This window comes from Ambystoma mexicanum, chromosome 4p, assembly GCF_040938575.1.
Source record: "Ambystoma mexicanum isolate Mex_15411 chromosome 4p, UKY_AmexF1_1, whole genome shotgun sequence".
Taxonomy (NCBI): Eukaryota; Metazoa; Chordata; class Amphibia; order Caudata; family Ambystomatidae; genus Ambystoma; species Ambystoma mexicanum.
In genome coordinates, this window is record NC_090927.1 from 1,094,126,220 (window position 1) to 1,094,142,520 (window position 16,301).

General features: G+C 45.3%; 1 protein-coding gene across 1 annotated transcript in view; it reads left to right on the forward strand.

Moving 5' to 3' along the window:
* MOXD1 (monooxygenase DBH like 1) overlaps window positions 1–16,301 on the forward strand; it is a 713,108-nt gene that overhangs the window by 553,257 nt on the left and 143,550 nt on the right. Inside the window, exons 9-10 of the mRNA XM_069606682.1 lie at window positions 3,184–3,243; window positions 16,011–16,153. Coding sequence (XP_069462783.1) covers window positions 3,184–3,243; window positions 16,011–16,153 — 203 coding nt within the window. The remainder of the gene's footprint in view (window positions 1–3,183; window positions 3,244–16,010; window positions 16,154–16,301) is intronic.

Sequence of the window (16,301 nt, forward strand, 5' to 3'; positions counted from 1 at the left end):
GAAAGGACTCTATTGCCTCTTGCTACCCCCACCTAGCCTCACCTGTCCCCTCTCTTTCCCCTAACCTTTCTGACCCTTTCTGAACTCTTTAAGTTATTGAGTGTAATCATCCTGAACCTGCCCGAGCATTTCCCAAACGTCCTCAAAAGGTATGGCTCTTAAAGGAATATCGAGCAGACTCGGGCTGGAAGAAAAATCTGTGGGAACCCGCAAATCTACCCAAAACTCACTAGGAGATTCATGGGAGCTCTCACATACCCTTTGAGAAGGTTTGTCCAGGCTTATTACCCATCAACTGTGCCAGAAAAAAGAAATTTGCCAGTTGAATACTGAGCAACAATGCAGAATTAACCACCACACTGTGAGCCGAAGAAAATCACTCACTGTTCAGAAAATAAATGGGCTTTCTCGTCAAAAATATGTGACAAACCAAGGAAATTGGATTCTTCTGGTTAGCTGTCTTATTTTCGATAGACCATGATCTTCCATAATTTCGTAACACCCTGCTGAAGAGGGAAAATGGGACGATCCCTTCCCCCGATTCTCATCCAGACCATGGCCTAGGACGTCACGACACAAGCACCCACCGCGAGAGGAATTCGACCCGCTCACGGCTGCCCCAGATGTCAAGATCCACTGTGGCCATGCCCCACACAGCCAGGGAAGCTGCCCGTCAATCAAACCACATGCTGGAACCTCAGGTGGAGCTGACATCGACCATATGGATCAACTCGACTAGACGGCAACCACAAAATACCGCCGTCATTAGCCGGTCAAGTGGCACAGCAAGTAGAGCGCTCGCTTTGACTTCCGTGCAGTGCCTGCTAACGCAGGTTTGAATCCCGGCAGGGTCAAACTCAGCCTTTCATCCTTCTGAGGTCGATAAATGAACACCACACACCGTGGGTAATAAGTAGCGCTCAGATACCTGAGGGTTCATAGCGCTATATAAGTGCCAAATTATTATTATTATTATTATTATTATTAGAGATGACCTGATGACGTAGCCAGCAGCCAAAAAGACATGTGCCACCAAGCACATTGGTCATACACACACACCAATCCACACGAAGAATATACTCAGTGCTATGACGTAGAGGACCCCTTACACTCACACATGCATCGTTGTTATTTTTCACATAGCCCACCTACAGCACCGCAGAAACGCAAGACACCAGAAGAGCTCATGTACATGCTTGCAGACGCTTTCTCGCCACTAAAAACATGAAGATGTAACCCTGTCTATGGACTAATGCATATGAACTTCTGTCGCCCCTCGCGACCCCCATATTATGGACTATGTACCGCCGCCCATAAGCCAGGCCAAGGTAGCCAGAGTCCCCAGGCCGGAGCAACTCAGACAAAGCTGCAAGGTGCTGACCACGCAGAATGAGCCCTGACAAGAGCCCACAGCCAAGGCCGCAATGTTGCAATCTACATGCCGCGCTCCCCACGCCAAGGTTACATCTGCCACTGATAAACGCTCCTCAGAGACGAAATACAAATCAAATGCTCATAATTCTGCTCCAGCCACGGTCTCACAACACATGACCAGGCCGTCCTGATACGATGCCAAGCCCCAATGGACAGAGAGGCACTGGGGTCTCACATCTGGGGCCCTGACTGCAACAATGAAGTGACAAATTGGACAGCGATGGGAAAGGCACGCACACCAGCTAATAGGCAGAACTGCCCATTGTCCGCCACTGACACATAGTCACACTTTGTTGCCAGCACCAGGTACACCACGAGCTGCGAACAGCAATGGTCACAGGCTTGGGGGCTCTCGGGTGAACCAATCAGAATACGAGGGGCTCACCATTGACGCCATTATAATTTAGCCAATCACTAATTGTCCCCTTGTAACAATTCTCTTGTAGCAATTATTAGGGGACGACCCAAGCGTACCACCTGACCCATCCTCCACCACTAACAGTTTCCTCTGTATGTATCTATACTGACCCTACCACTCGGGGAGCTAACCCGAGATGGCGTTAAGTTTTGGGGCTAGTTTTCCCAGGTGCCGCACGTAGCCACGTCATACAGCTAGAAAAAGGGCCTGCGAGCCCACCATGAACGAGATGTCTCCCGGATGCCTGTGACCTGAGAGCTCGTCTCTGTCTGTTTTATGCAATAAAAAGCAGTAAACCTTTGCTCTTGTGTGTGTCTCATACTCCTTTAGTACGCGGGTGGAGTTGGGGCCTTCCCAATCCCGGAGGTCCGCGGACGGCCCTGCCGGCCCCCGGGAAATTACCCCGACAATGCGCTTACTGTTTTTGTACCTGTTAGCACTTACCCTTGTTGTTTTCCTTTTACCTCATGTGAACTTCCCCTTCCTCCATCCCCCTGCGCATTCTGCTCTACATTTTTCAAGGCTTTGAAGATCAGAATCCGCTTCCCCATTCTCCCTCCCTCTTCCTCCCCTCATCCTCTTAGCACGCTGCGAATTGACTGTGCTCATAGTTGGCACTTTATGAATCAATCAACTGTAAATAAATAAATAAATGACCATTGAGTTTGGATCGCCTATAACGTACACAGTGGCAGACTTTTCACACGCAATGTGGCACGTCACACATACATGTTCAAAAGTGGAGTATTTGTTAACAATTACTATTGTGAATATCAAAGCCCATATTGCAGCCAAATATGAGGCAGAAGAGAAAAGGCGACAGAAACTGGGTGATCCCCATGTCCCCGCTAAAATGCAAAAATGAATTAATGACAGACTGCTGCATGCAGCTCTTACTAGCATCAAGAGATGGAGGCAACAGGCCCTCTGTGCCACTGCCTGTACCCAGGAGGCATGCACTGTGCAATGTCACAGGGTTGCAATGCCGGTGCACTGAGAAGCTGAAAGCTTTTGAGGGCCGTGTATAATGAGGCTCAAGGTCTCTTTGTCCTGTACCTAACTAGCACACGGTGGCGGCAACGATATATGAGCCTGCCACAATGCTGCACTGTGCATAGGCAGCACAATACTATCACAGGGTCTGTTTGCACATTTCAACCATCAGGATACATTTTAAAGCAGCCCATCTTTTTAGCAATATGTTCTCTTATTGATTCCATTTGGAAATACCTTCGATAGAATTTGTAAGAAAATATGCTTATTTGTCATGAGAAAATAATGCCAAATAATAAAAACGTAACCTAAAAGTAAACTTTCTACTTTCTTTGCAGGGTGATAACTTAATCACGGAATGCCAGTACAACACAAAAAGTCGAACAACGATGACTTGGGTACGAATTTTGTCTTTGAATAAATTATATCTTCAATTACATTTGTATATTAAAAAATAACCTTTGGTAGCAATTGTTTTGCATTGTGCATTGAAAGGCTTCTGTGAGATCAAAGAAAATATGATTATACACACACAAGGAATATGGTTTTGATGCATGGCCGTGCTATATTTATTTATTTATTTATTTATTTATTTATTTATTTATTTATTTGTTTGTTTTTAGTTCAAACAACGTATACAACTATTACAAACAATAAACATAAACACGTACATAACAGTTACATCATTTAATCATTTCCAATACTTATTACAAAGTAACCAATCTCTCTCTTAATTCATAATACACAAATACTCTACAGCAAGTAAACAACAGATTTAAAATCCAAATTGATTAATCATTTCATTACATGGCAACTTATATCATTCCAATGCAGAGGTAACAGTGTTATCACTTAGGTGTTCCAAGGGCTGTTGCCACTTTAGACCAAACTCTATACAGAGTCATATGCATTGACTACGAACGAGTATTCAGGCAAAGATACCAAAAGTGGTGTGACTGGATAATGATCCAGTTATGCACATAACGCTCGTAGCTCAGTTTATACAAATTTTGCATTTTAGAACAACATAGCCATCACATGTCTCAAAGTTTCAAGGGTATTCCACATCTTACACATACAACAATATTGTTTGTTTTTAGATAACTTCCATTGTGTTCCATGTGTGGCTCTCACAGGTCATTGACTAATTCTCATTCTCAATGGAATGTACGTACCAATGGGTCTGGACAACGTAACAGGTAATTTTGTGGACATAAGAAATTATACACCATTCCCTCAATAACTTATAATTATGAAGTTCACTAATTCGATTGAAATTATTCTCCCACTCTTTTCCCTTCAGTTTGACCTTGAAGGATGATTTGATTGGTCTCAATGTATTTCTTCATATCTTCACAGACAGAAAATCACAGTTATTATTCATATTAAAGACTATGACCATTATGATACATTTTTGTAAAGCATGTTTAATTTCCCTAGTGAGTGCCCTTGCATTTATATTGTATACTAGCTGTCCCCGGCCACGCGTTGCTGTGGCTCAGTCTGGTTAAATGGAAAAGAAAGAAAAGAGAAAGCACACGTTTCTAATATATTTAATTTCACAATGCTTGTGGGTATACAATATTTTTGGTTGTTCCATTGTCTGTGCAGATATGCCGACTTTAGAATACGCAACATATTATTGTCTATGTGAGAAGCAATCTGTGTCTAGATCTAAACCGCACAATTCTAACGATTGGCCTTGAGCTTTGTTGATTGTGATTGCAAACGCAAGTTGGCATGAATTGAGCTGTTACGATTTCTGTGCCGAACGACGTCATATGGAAGCATGAGTTATATTTCCTGATGTTAGATGGGAAATGCTTTGATTCAGCGGTATATCCGGCAAGCAAAGTGTTTAATGGCTCTGGTGGTTCTCCAAGTTGAGGCAGTTTAATTATCCCGGCGGCGCAACACATTTCTTTCATTTTTCCATTAAATTTCAGAGCCTTGCAATAAGGACACACTTCAGTCATGGTGCCGATGAGAACATGCTGGCTCAAACTATAATCATCAGCTGGGTTGTACCGGAATGCAAGGCAATTGTAATCGCGTGATTGCTGAGCACGGAGTCGTGTTTGATGCTGATCTGCTGTTTCTCGTTGATGTCTTTCAGCCACTCTCAGCCTGTCACGTTCATTCTGTTGAAAACGAAGCAGATCTGGAGCTGCTTTTACATCCAACAGATGGCGCTGTTTTTCAGTAAAATATTTAGTATAGCGTGTGTTGCTTTTACGTCCAACAGATGGCCCTGTTTTTCAGAAAAAACATGTTTTTACCTGTCACAGGTGTGACATCTATGTACACTAGGCATATAAAAACACACGCCTATTTGAAAGCAACGTTGTGTCAAAATTTCAAAGCAATCAGTGAAGAACTTTCATAGATTTAAGAATTTGAACAAACATTAACATTTTTATTTATACAGATGACCACTAACTTCAGTGGTCTCTTTCTTGAAAATTCATCAATTATTGAGTAACTGTAGCAGAGGCAAAGTGCAATTCATCGACTACACAATCCTAACAGTCACATGAAGGTGCACATTTCTATCAATCTGTGTAATAGTTTAACACTGAAAAATTCAACTTTACCGAACAGGTGTTTCAGGGGAGTTAAAGCATTCTGCGAATTCGAGAAGTTTGTTACCATCCAATAACATCAGTGTTAGAAAGCCAACTAAAAGTACACTGATTGTGTTATCAGAGAAACTTTGCACTAGTGCAAGTGCAATTAGCACAACGGCGAAAATTGCCATTGAGCAAAAAGCATATTCTTTCACTGTATTATTTGACCAGGGCAAAGGCCTAGGTCTAAGGCAAACATTTACTTGGTGCCTAAATGCATTGAAAGAATATGTTGTTTGCACTAGAGTACTTTTTCTCTGTTCTAGACTGGGTTTTGCTCACTCCCAACCTGTGCATTGTGAATAACCTGAGGGCATAGTCACATCTAATCCCCTTGGAAACTCTCTACAGGTGGCCAAGGAAAGGCTATCGCTTTTGGATCCTGCCCCTGGGGGTTGACAAGCAAGGGAGGACCACCTGGATGGAGAGTACTTGGGGATGGGAAGTGGGATGCCTTTAGGTAAGATGCGGTATTCCACACTCTCCTGTCAGGAAGGAATCCCTATACCAGGGGTGGTTATGGAATATTGTTCTCTATGGCCCTCATTACGACCCTGGCGGAGTGGGTCTACGCCAGCGGTATTCGCGGCGGACCCGTCCGCCCTACTACGAGATCCCGTAGCGCCATGGTGAGTTTTCCGCCCGTTTTTTCCGGGCGGAAAAATCCATGGCGCTACGGGACCTCGTCGTTAATTACGCCACCGTAATTTACGGTGGCGTAATTAACTCCTTCCCCACTCCCATTATACCCTATGGGGCAAAAATGGGAATGGGGAAGGGTAAAATGGGGATTGGGGATTTACCGCCCCGCCAAGGTCGGAATGGGGCGGTAAATCCGCCAACCCCCATGGCGGTATCGGCAGCTTTCTGCCGTGCTCCATGGTGCATTTTGCACCACGATCTCCGCCAGGGTCGTAATGAGGGCCAATGTCTCTTGTTCCTGAGAAGGACAGGAGATAGTATCACCCCAGATGTGTTAGGTAGAGGAGGAAAAGGATTGGGGATGAGGTACTTTGGGACAAAACACAGTATTCCCCGTGTCCTTGTAATAACCAGTATAACCCTGCCCCGACCTTTAGAGGTCATCGTAGAGCAGTTCCCCTTTATTATCTTCTTCGGGTACATGAAAGTACTGAGACGATGAAGAAACAACTTAGAGGAAAGAACATTCCATCCTTTCTCAACTCTGGTACTGAGATGAGGAAGAATCCATTGAGAGTAAGCCACACCACTTACTTTCACTGCTTTGGTACTTGGGCGAAGAAGATGGTAAAAGAGGCACACCAGTATACTGAACAGCCATGTCCCACTAATATGTTCAGGAAAAGTCAGGCAATTGAAATCAACTATGTCCACCTGCAACCTATGAAACTCTCAGGATAGTAGGAAAGGAGTAGTCACTGGAAGGATGGCGAGCGAGTTGGGAAAGCAGCTGAGACGCCTGAGTTAATCAAGACCAGTTGGTGGAGAATGAGACCCAGAGAGTCTGCAAAATGAGGCGTAAGAAGAAACATGACAAGGTTAGTCGTGTCTCAAGAGAGCCGGAGAAGTCCGGAGAACGGAGCCAGAAGGCGTGCTGACCCCTTATAAAGTGGTTTGGAGAAATGCTTATTCCCCTGGGCTGAGAAGGGATACCAGAAGTGTCTGAGGGGCCGACGGCAAAGCCCTGACCCAGTAGGGAAAAGACACCACTCATTTCCAACGGGAAGCCAAGAAAACAACCAGTGAGTTGAAACTAATTGGAAACCCAGTATCTGAAAGGCGCAAATGAATACAATGTAACAGACTAAATGCATGTGAACAAATGCACATCCTTAATCTCTGAACAACGTTAAGAGAATAAACAATGATAAAAATAGAAGGCTAAGTGATACTAAGTAACAGAGTGGTCGCGTATAAAAAGATACATTCTCGAAAGCCTCCGTGGAAAGAAAGAACACCTTTTTCTAAGCAGGGGAGCCAGGCGAAAGACAAAGTATGAGCGAAAATCCCCAAGAAATACTGGACTGAATGAAAATAAGCAAATTGTTAATCTTGAATACCGAACTGAATGAAAATAAGCAAATTGCTAATCTTGAAATCTTGAACACCGAACTGAATGAAAATAAGCAAACTGGTCACATTGAACACTGAATGTAAATGCAACAGCAAATTGCTAACACTGAATATTGAACTGAATGAAACAATAAGAAGCAGCCTTTAAGAAACCACTTGTTTATTGAATATTGAACTGAATTAAACAGCAAGAAGCTGCTTATAAGAAACTATTGGTTTATTGGCTATTGAACTACACAAAGAGAACTCCTGAATGCTGAATAATAAATGGCTGGAAAGAAATGCAAAGTTCCTGGTTGCGTGACCTGTAATGGGTAGACTGTGTGATCTAACAACTACGCCAATACTAGAGATCCCCCATTTGCTAACATGGAGACCTGCTATTGTGTTGAGAGGAAAACTAATATTGATGCCTATGAGGCTTGAGGAAGGGAACCCTGAGCTGTGAAGAATTGCTAAAAGTCAGTTTAATTTAAAGAACAAGCTTCAAGATACTTCTTTTGTGCCATCTTTCTTTTATATTGAACTTGGTGAAGGGAACCTGGAGACCCGCTGCCCTGAAATTACATTGAACTTGGGGAAAGGCATCCTGACATTAATAAAGGCGTGGAACATTACTACTTTAAGTCCAAGTGAAGGTAATTTGAACATTGTGATGCCCTTGTTGACATTTGGGGAAAGGAAGCTGAAGATTAAGTCTGAGCTGGAAATAGCTCAGAACTTTACTTTTGGAACGCTGTTTAGCTTATGGTTGACATCCCTTCACATTGTTTTGTCTGAGTTGCGAGGGCAAGCATAGGTTTTGGACACATACAGACTTTCAAGTTGAACTCACTGACACAGACTATCATGAGTTTCTTTAGGTAGGGAAATCCCACCTTAGAGTAGGGCAAGTTAGGCCTTACACCATCCTGACATTTTCTTTAATGAAAGCCTTTTGTTACACATTGAATCTGTCTCCTTCTATGATGCCAACCACACTGCAGTTAATAGGAGTGTGTGGACACCCACTGTAGCTGCTCATGAATACCTGCTCGGTTCCTCTACTGTCTCTTGAATATGGTGGAGCCACTCATCAACCAGTTGCATGACTCTCCATGTATCCATTAAAGTGTTTGTCTTCCCTTTTGTACTAATGTGTTCTGAAGGCAGCTGAAATGGATGCATCTGATTATTGTCCAACAGTCCCCCTAGGGGTTGTGGAAAGTGGGACCTCACAGGGGGAGACTCTCTTCATGGGGATAAGGACTCCTGTTCCGTGAAGGAACTCCTTGACACCTTTTCCCTTGGGACCAAGTCCTTGTCAGAAACCCCTGAAAACACTACTGTTTGTTATGGCAAGGCTTCTTCTGTCTTTGATCTAGGAATTAATATGACCCAGAAAAAGAAGAACCAAAGATACATGAAGAGTAATAACAGACTGACTCAATGCAGGGCTGAAAAGAGTTGGCCAAAAAGATGCATAAAGATCAGCTCAACCACTGATCATAGAACTGCGAGGAGTTGGCCACAAGGAGGTATACAGATCATCTCAACAACTGACCATAGTACTGAGAAGAACTGGCCTCAAGGAGGCCTAGATATCACATCAACAACAACAAAGAAAGACTTAGACTTTACGCTAGAGAGGCTCCAGCACCAGGAAATAAAGATTGAGAAAGGACTAGGAAGAAGAGAGAGCAGCCAGCATGAAGCCACCCCAGCCCGGAAAATTCAAACCTAGTAATGTGAAGCTGCAAGGAGGCTGATCCCCAGTGGCGGGGATGTCGAGGAACAGTCAGCGGAACATGCTGTTGGAAGCCAAATCTTGACCAACCAAAGAGACAAAGAAGGACCAGCGGTGATGTGACCTCGAGGAGGTGGACTGCGTGGTCCTGCAACTGCGCCAGAGCCATGTGGTCCAAGTTTCAGTGGAGCTGCAAGGACAAATTGTGGAGTGGAATAAAGACAACAAGAGAAGCCCAAGCTCCTCAAGTCAGCCTAGCATCCCAGGTAGAATCATCGATGCAGTCCTGAAATACTATGTGTAACAGGAACAGCAGGACACCTGATAGTGGTCTGGGGAAGCTCCAGAGTCCAGAGAAGCCTGGGAGTAAACTCCCTCATCACAGTAGTGACATCCAGAGTCCAGAGGAACCCGGGAGTAAACTCCCTCATCACAGTAGTGACACCCAGAGAATCCAGAGTCCAGAGAATCATCACAGTAGTAACACCCAAAGAATCCAGTGTCCAGAGAAACTCAGGGGATTGACTCCATCATCACAGTAGTGATTCCCAGAGAATCCAGAGTCCAGAGAAACTCAGGAGTAAACTCCCTCATCACAGTAGTGACACCCAGAGAACCCAGAGTCGAGAGAAACTCAGGTGTAATCTCCCTCATCACAATAGTGATATCCAGAGAACCAAGAGTACCCAGACAACCACAAGTTAAAGGAAACTCAGAAATAATCTCCCTCGTCACAATAGTAATAACCAGGAAACTAAGAGCCAAGAGAACCCCAGGAGTAATCCCCCTTGTCATAGTAGTGATAGCCCAGGATTCAAAAGCCCTAGGGAGGAAGTAAAACGATTTTTCAGGACTATTGCTAAAGAATATCCCAAGACCACCCTCAAGCCTGTGAAAGGTGGTTAGGAGAAGGGAGCCATTCTCCTGACAACGCTTTCTTTGTTGAACCTGAAGCAAAAGCATAGGATTGCCAGAAAAGAGATAAAGACAGAGAAGTCATTCTGACGTGGGTCTGAGTCTGCCGGGCCTTGAGACCCAAGCTACTCCTCACGGATGACGCCCAACAAGGCTCAAACATGTCTGGGGATGCTTGTGGTCTCGTGCAGAAGGGATGTGACCTAGCATTTCGGGCTGGACCGACCCTTTTGCGGTAGGACCAAGCCATATGCATATGGTTTTTCCCCTTCTGTAATAGCTTGGCAGGCTGAAAAACGATGGTCTGGACGGTTGCCCAGAGCCGTGCCCCTGGTTATGATTAATTCAAAACCATCCAGCAATCACCTTTTTGTTTTGCTAAAGTCACTCTGAGTGAGAAGGGTATGCCCAGATCTGGGTCCCAAGTCTGCCGGCCCTAGAGAACCAAGCTACTCCTCACTGATGATGCCCAACAAAGCTTAAACGGTTCCATGTGTTAAAATAGCAGCAAAAATTGCTGTTTCCACAAATAATCGCTGCAAAAAGGCTGTGGTTTTGCCACTGCAATCGATGTAAAGGATGCAGGGGACACCCCGCAACCCCCAGACCCATTATACCATTTAAGGGGAGCAGGGGACACCCCTGCAACCCCCGCTCCCCTTAGATGGTATAATGGGGTACACCTTTACCGGGTCAAACCACAGTATTTTTGCTACGATTTTTTGTAAAGGCGATATTTTTGCTGTGATTTTATTACTGCATACTGCTGAAACATGCCTTGGTATGCTTGTGGTCTCGTGCAGAAGGGATGTGACCTAGCAGTTCGTGCTGGACTGACCCTTTTGTGGTAGGACCAAGACTGATTTGCATAGGGTCTTTCCCCTTCTGTGATGGCTTGGCAGACTGAAAAACGATGGTCTGGAGGATTGCCCAGAGCTGTGCCCGTGGTTATGATTAATTCAAAACCTTCCAGCCATCACCTTTTTGTTTTGCTAGAGTCACTCTGAGTGAGAAGGGTATGCCCAGACGTGGGTCACAAGTCTGCCAGGCCTAGAGACCGAAGCTACTCATCACTGATGATGCCCAGCAAGGCTAAAACATGTCTGGGGATGTTTGTGGTCTCGTGCAGAATGGATGTCACCTAGCAGTTTGGGCTGGACTGCCCCTTTTGGGGTAGGGCCAAGCCTGATTTGCATATGGTTTTTCCTCTTCTGTAATGGCTTGGCTGGCTGAAAAACAATGGCCTGGAGGGTTGCACAGAGCTGTGCCCAGGATTATGATTAATTCAAAACCTTCCAGCCATCACTTTTTTGTTTTGCTCAAGTCTGAGCGGGGCAGGAAGACCATTCCAGAGAGGGTCTCTTGCCGAAGAAAGAGTTATACCCCTCACTCACTGCTTGGAGAAATGTCTGATCTGCAGAGAGTTGGCGCTAGAGGACCAAAGGATGAATTTCGGGAGAGAAAGTTGGATGTAGCGGGGTCCCAGGCCCCAGTAAGCCTTGTGGATGATGCAGAAGGTCTTGAATTTGATCATTGCAGCCACCAGGAGCCATTGAAGAGATTTTAGGGCTGAGAGATACAGTCCCCGGGCTTGAAGCCAAGGATAAATGTTGCAGCTCTATTCTGGATTAGTTGAAGAGGACGAAGGGAGGAAAGAGGCAGATTGAGGAAGAGGCTGTTGCAGAAGTCCAGCCAAGAGAGAACCAGAGCTCTGGAGATATTGAGCTTCTGGGGAAAGGTGAGGAAAGGGAGAATGCCCCTGAGGAGGTGGAGCTGAAAGTTGGACTTCTGTGATGTGAGTGGAAAAGGAGAGAGAGGAGTCAAAGATGACCCCAAGGTTTTTTGCCTCACAAGAGGGTGAGAGGAAGGGGCCAGAGAGTGGGGGCGGGGGAGCAGGGAGCAGGCATCCGAATGAGAAGGATCTCTGGCTTACTGCAGGGGTCGAAGTGTACGAAAAGAAGTAGTGGAACTATGTTCCCTGCTGGCCTGCACCCACTCCGCACAAACCCCATCACCACGCCCTCTCCCACACACAATACAAACCCCCAAACACTAGCACCTGCTGTTTAGGGAACGTTCAGTGCATTGCACTGAAAGTAAAATCTGCAACGACTTCCTTCACTTTTATTTTAAAACAAAACCATTCTGGGACGGTTTATTTTTAAAATAAAAGTATAAGAGCTATAAAACGTAATTTTAAAAAGTAGAGGAGCACCGCTCCCGACCGCTCCCACTCACTTTGACCACTGGCTTACTGGCATTAAGAGAGAGATCTTTAGCAGAGCACCATGCCTGCATAGCAGTCAGACAGTCAGGCACAAGAGAGGAAGAAGAGGAGGTAGACGAGGGAAGCTTAAAGGAGAGCTGTGTGTCATCAGCATAACACTGGAAAAGAGGAGAGTAGGTGGAGATCATGTGGCCAGAGGGGCAGAGTAGATATTGAAAAGCCACAGAGATAGGATAGAGCCCTGAGGGACGCCACAGCTAGAGATTGAGGCAGCAGAGAGGAAAGGGCCCAGTTGCTCTCTCTTGGGAAGGTTGGTTAGAGAGGAAGGAAGCCAGCCAAGCCAGTGCCTTTGTCCATGATGCTATGGGCATCACAGAGACGATTTATGAGGATGGCATGATTGACCTTGTCAAAGGTAGAGGACAGATTGAGAAGGATCAGAACGGAGGGAGAGTTGGAATGAATATATGAGAGCAGGTCTTCACAGGTATTCACGAGAGCAGTTTCTGTGCCTCTGGATGCTCTGAATCCAGACTGGTATTTGTGGAGACAGCCAGCAGACTCATTTTAGTGGGTCAGTTGGGAGATGACCAGCTTCTCCAGGAGTTTGCCCAGGAAAGGGGTGATGGAGATAGGGTGATAGTTATCCGGACAAGAAGGGTCAGCTGATGGCTTTTTTATGAGAGGGTGCCCAAGGGAGTGCTTGAGGGGTTGTGGGAAAGAGCCAGTGAAAAAGGAATGGGTACAAAAGTTAGCCAAGGCAGGGGCGAGAGAGGAGATGCTGTCCTTGTTAGTTCCGAAGAGCAGGGGAGCACCTGTTTGGAGGAGACTTTCGTAGAGCGAACTACTCTAAAGACCTCATCCGGTGTAATGGGAGAGAAGGAGAGTATGGGGAGGGAGAGAGGGGGGCCAAGGGAGGCAAGTGCAGAGGGCGGGGTTAAGGGGTAGAGGAGAGTGATGACAGGAAGTCCTGAGTTTTGGTGGGGAAATGGGAGGCCTGTGCAGTGCAGAGTGCCTATAAGGGAAGAGGAGAAGAAGAGACTGCAGTAGGATTGGCAAGTTCGTTGCAGATTTTGAAAAGTTCAGCTGTGTTCTTGGTGGACCCAGAAATGCAGGCTTGGCAATGAGCCCTCTTCTTAGAGCGGATGGAAAGTCCATATTGCCTTTGGAGCAGGTGCAGGCCAGGTGGCAGGCCAGTTTGTCAGACCATGTGCCTGAGGCCTGCCACTTCCGCTCAGCAAGTATGTACTTGCGTTTCAGAGCTGCCAAGTCGGAGCATCTAATGGCCAATACTAAAAAGCCACTTAAAACATAGTGGGGTCAGGGTAGTAACACAGCACGCAAGCTTGGAGGGGCATGGGTGTGTGGAGTATATGGGGAATGGAGTGACAAAATTACCTTCTGCTTAGAGAGGCAAATGTCCTGGTACCGGCTTTAAGTATCTGTAGTTATCTGTAGTTGTTAATGCGGGTGGGAACTCGATTGACGCCTATGAACAGGCAAATGGATTGGCTGGTGAGTGAACTGTCTCTATGGCGGGTGCACCAGCCGAAAGAGGTTGAGTTGACATGTATATATCTATAAAGAGTGAAAAGGTGGAATTACAATCCTCAAGTTGTCAAAAGAAAAGCATATGAGCATTCCAGTCCAGTTTGTGAGTGTTTGTGAAATGTGTGAGAAACCTGGATACCTGGAGCATGTCTGGGAAAGTCTTATGTTTCTAAGGTGAATTTACTTTAATAGGCATCTCTACGCTAAACGTACACGTACAGTAAGGGTTATATGGGTAGGTGGTGAGAGTGATTGTCACAATGCATAGCATGCCAAAATTCAATGTTTTTAGCTCCTCCACAGGTGTAAGGTGTAATCGCTGATGTCTTTGAAGACACCTGTGATGCTATGTGTGATGCCACCACTGCTGCTTGGGTGTTTCCCAGCCTTGGTTCAGTTATTAGTTTTTTTTGGTTTAGTGTAGAACATTCATTTTGGAGATAAATGTGTCTATGGACTCTGAGATATGAATGAACTGCAGGTAATCCCACGTTTCTGATGTAGGGCTTATTACAAGGAGGTAACCTGATTGAAACACTTCCCCTTTTACAGACAGGGACACAGAGGCCCAATAGGGAAACTGATTTTGCCAAGACCACAACCTTCGGTGTAAGTTGGGAAGCTTGTTTTGGAACCCAGTCTTATTCCAGAGCCGTCACTTCATCATTACGAGCATGTTCTGCCTGTAAAGGGAGTTGCCATTAATAATCACCACCAGAAATGTGTTAAATTATAAAATCACTTTGGCGTAGCGTTGCAATATTTATTTGGCAATCCTGGAGTACCCAGAGAAGAGCACTACACTAGGCTCTAGATTTCTAGAAGGATGGGTTCATGAGAACATTTGCTGGAGGAGATGAGATTGTCTGGGGTGGACCGGCTGCCATGGATGAGTCAGGCTCTGGTTAGCAAGATTTAGTTACAGTAATGTATGGAATTGCCCTGATTCCATTAGGCTACCAGATGCAAGGAGACTGCTCAGTTGTTACTGGAACTTGAGGACTGATAATGCCTCGTGCTAATCCAGTCAACAGGGCTCATTATGAGTTCCCCGGTATCCTGCTGGTAATTCTGGTGGGATACCGCGGAACTACTGTACCGTCTCCGCCGCCCGATTTTCCGGTGTTAATGGGATATTATGGGTGGCAGGGATGCCGGTAAATCCCCTCCATGGGACCGGGTTGCCGCAATAACTGGTACCGTTACTACTGGTGCCGGTGATTGTGGCAGTTGCCTGCTGCTAGGGGCCTGACTTACCAGCAGGTAATGATCACAGCACCTACCGGCCAACTTATAATTTGCATGTCCTTAAAGGTGCCTGTACACATTGTTGCCAGCACCTTATTTCCAGGCCGGAAACGTATAATGAGTCTCAATGTATTTACTTTAGTCATTAGGCATGCCGTTGGATGGAAGACCATCTGGAGCTAATGACGAGTCGGGGAATGATCATGGCATAGGTGCAACCATGAAACCACTGACTGCCGAGGACCTCTCTGATTGGAAGGCCCTTTAATCCCTGATCCACTTGTTTTTGTACCAATGTATACGCCCTTGCTCCGAGAAGTTGTCCTCAGGGTAGAGTCCAGCTTGCTTTGCCATGGGCTCAGCGTACAAGCTCTGTAGGGACTCCATTTGCTATTGCTAGCTACATCTAGAGGTTCTGTCAAATGTGGAAGAACTGAGCAAGAATTAACAGTGTAAGGAATTAGAGTAACAGTGAGTATGAGAAGGTGACGTCTCGTCGTTGACTTTACCAATGTATAGTGGACTGGAACGTTGAAAGTGTCCTTTATGCGCATCTGTCAGTATCATATATTGCATTTTTAGGATCATGAATAGTTATATTATGCTATGTAAAATATTTGTAAACTGTGTTTTTAGTTTGCTGTATGTTGTTTGTGATGGCGTGAAGCTATGCAATACATGTTGTTGATCATGTGTTACTCAAAAGCTACGTTTCACTAAGAATGAAGTCATGATTTGAGGTGTATGATTGAATGTGACTCTAAGTCCATGATGCCACATCCCGGATTCTAACGCACACTCCTATCTGTTTCCCAGGGTGGCCTCAGCACCAGAGATGAAATGTGCCTGTCCTACCTAATGTATTACCCGCGAATCAATCTAGCACGATGCGAAAGCATTCCTGAAATTACCGAGCAACTCCAGTTCATTGGTGTAAAAACAATATATAAGCCAATCATGTAAGTAAAGGAAGTATACATTGGATGTATAGTGTTATATTCAAGTTCATACAGTGCTCCTGGGCATCCAGGAGTGAGGCAGCCCAATGGGAAGGTTCCCCGGATTCGCTAAATGAGCTACACAATTGGCGAGGATTAACAGTGCAGT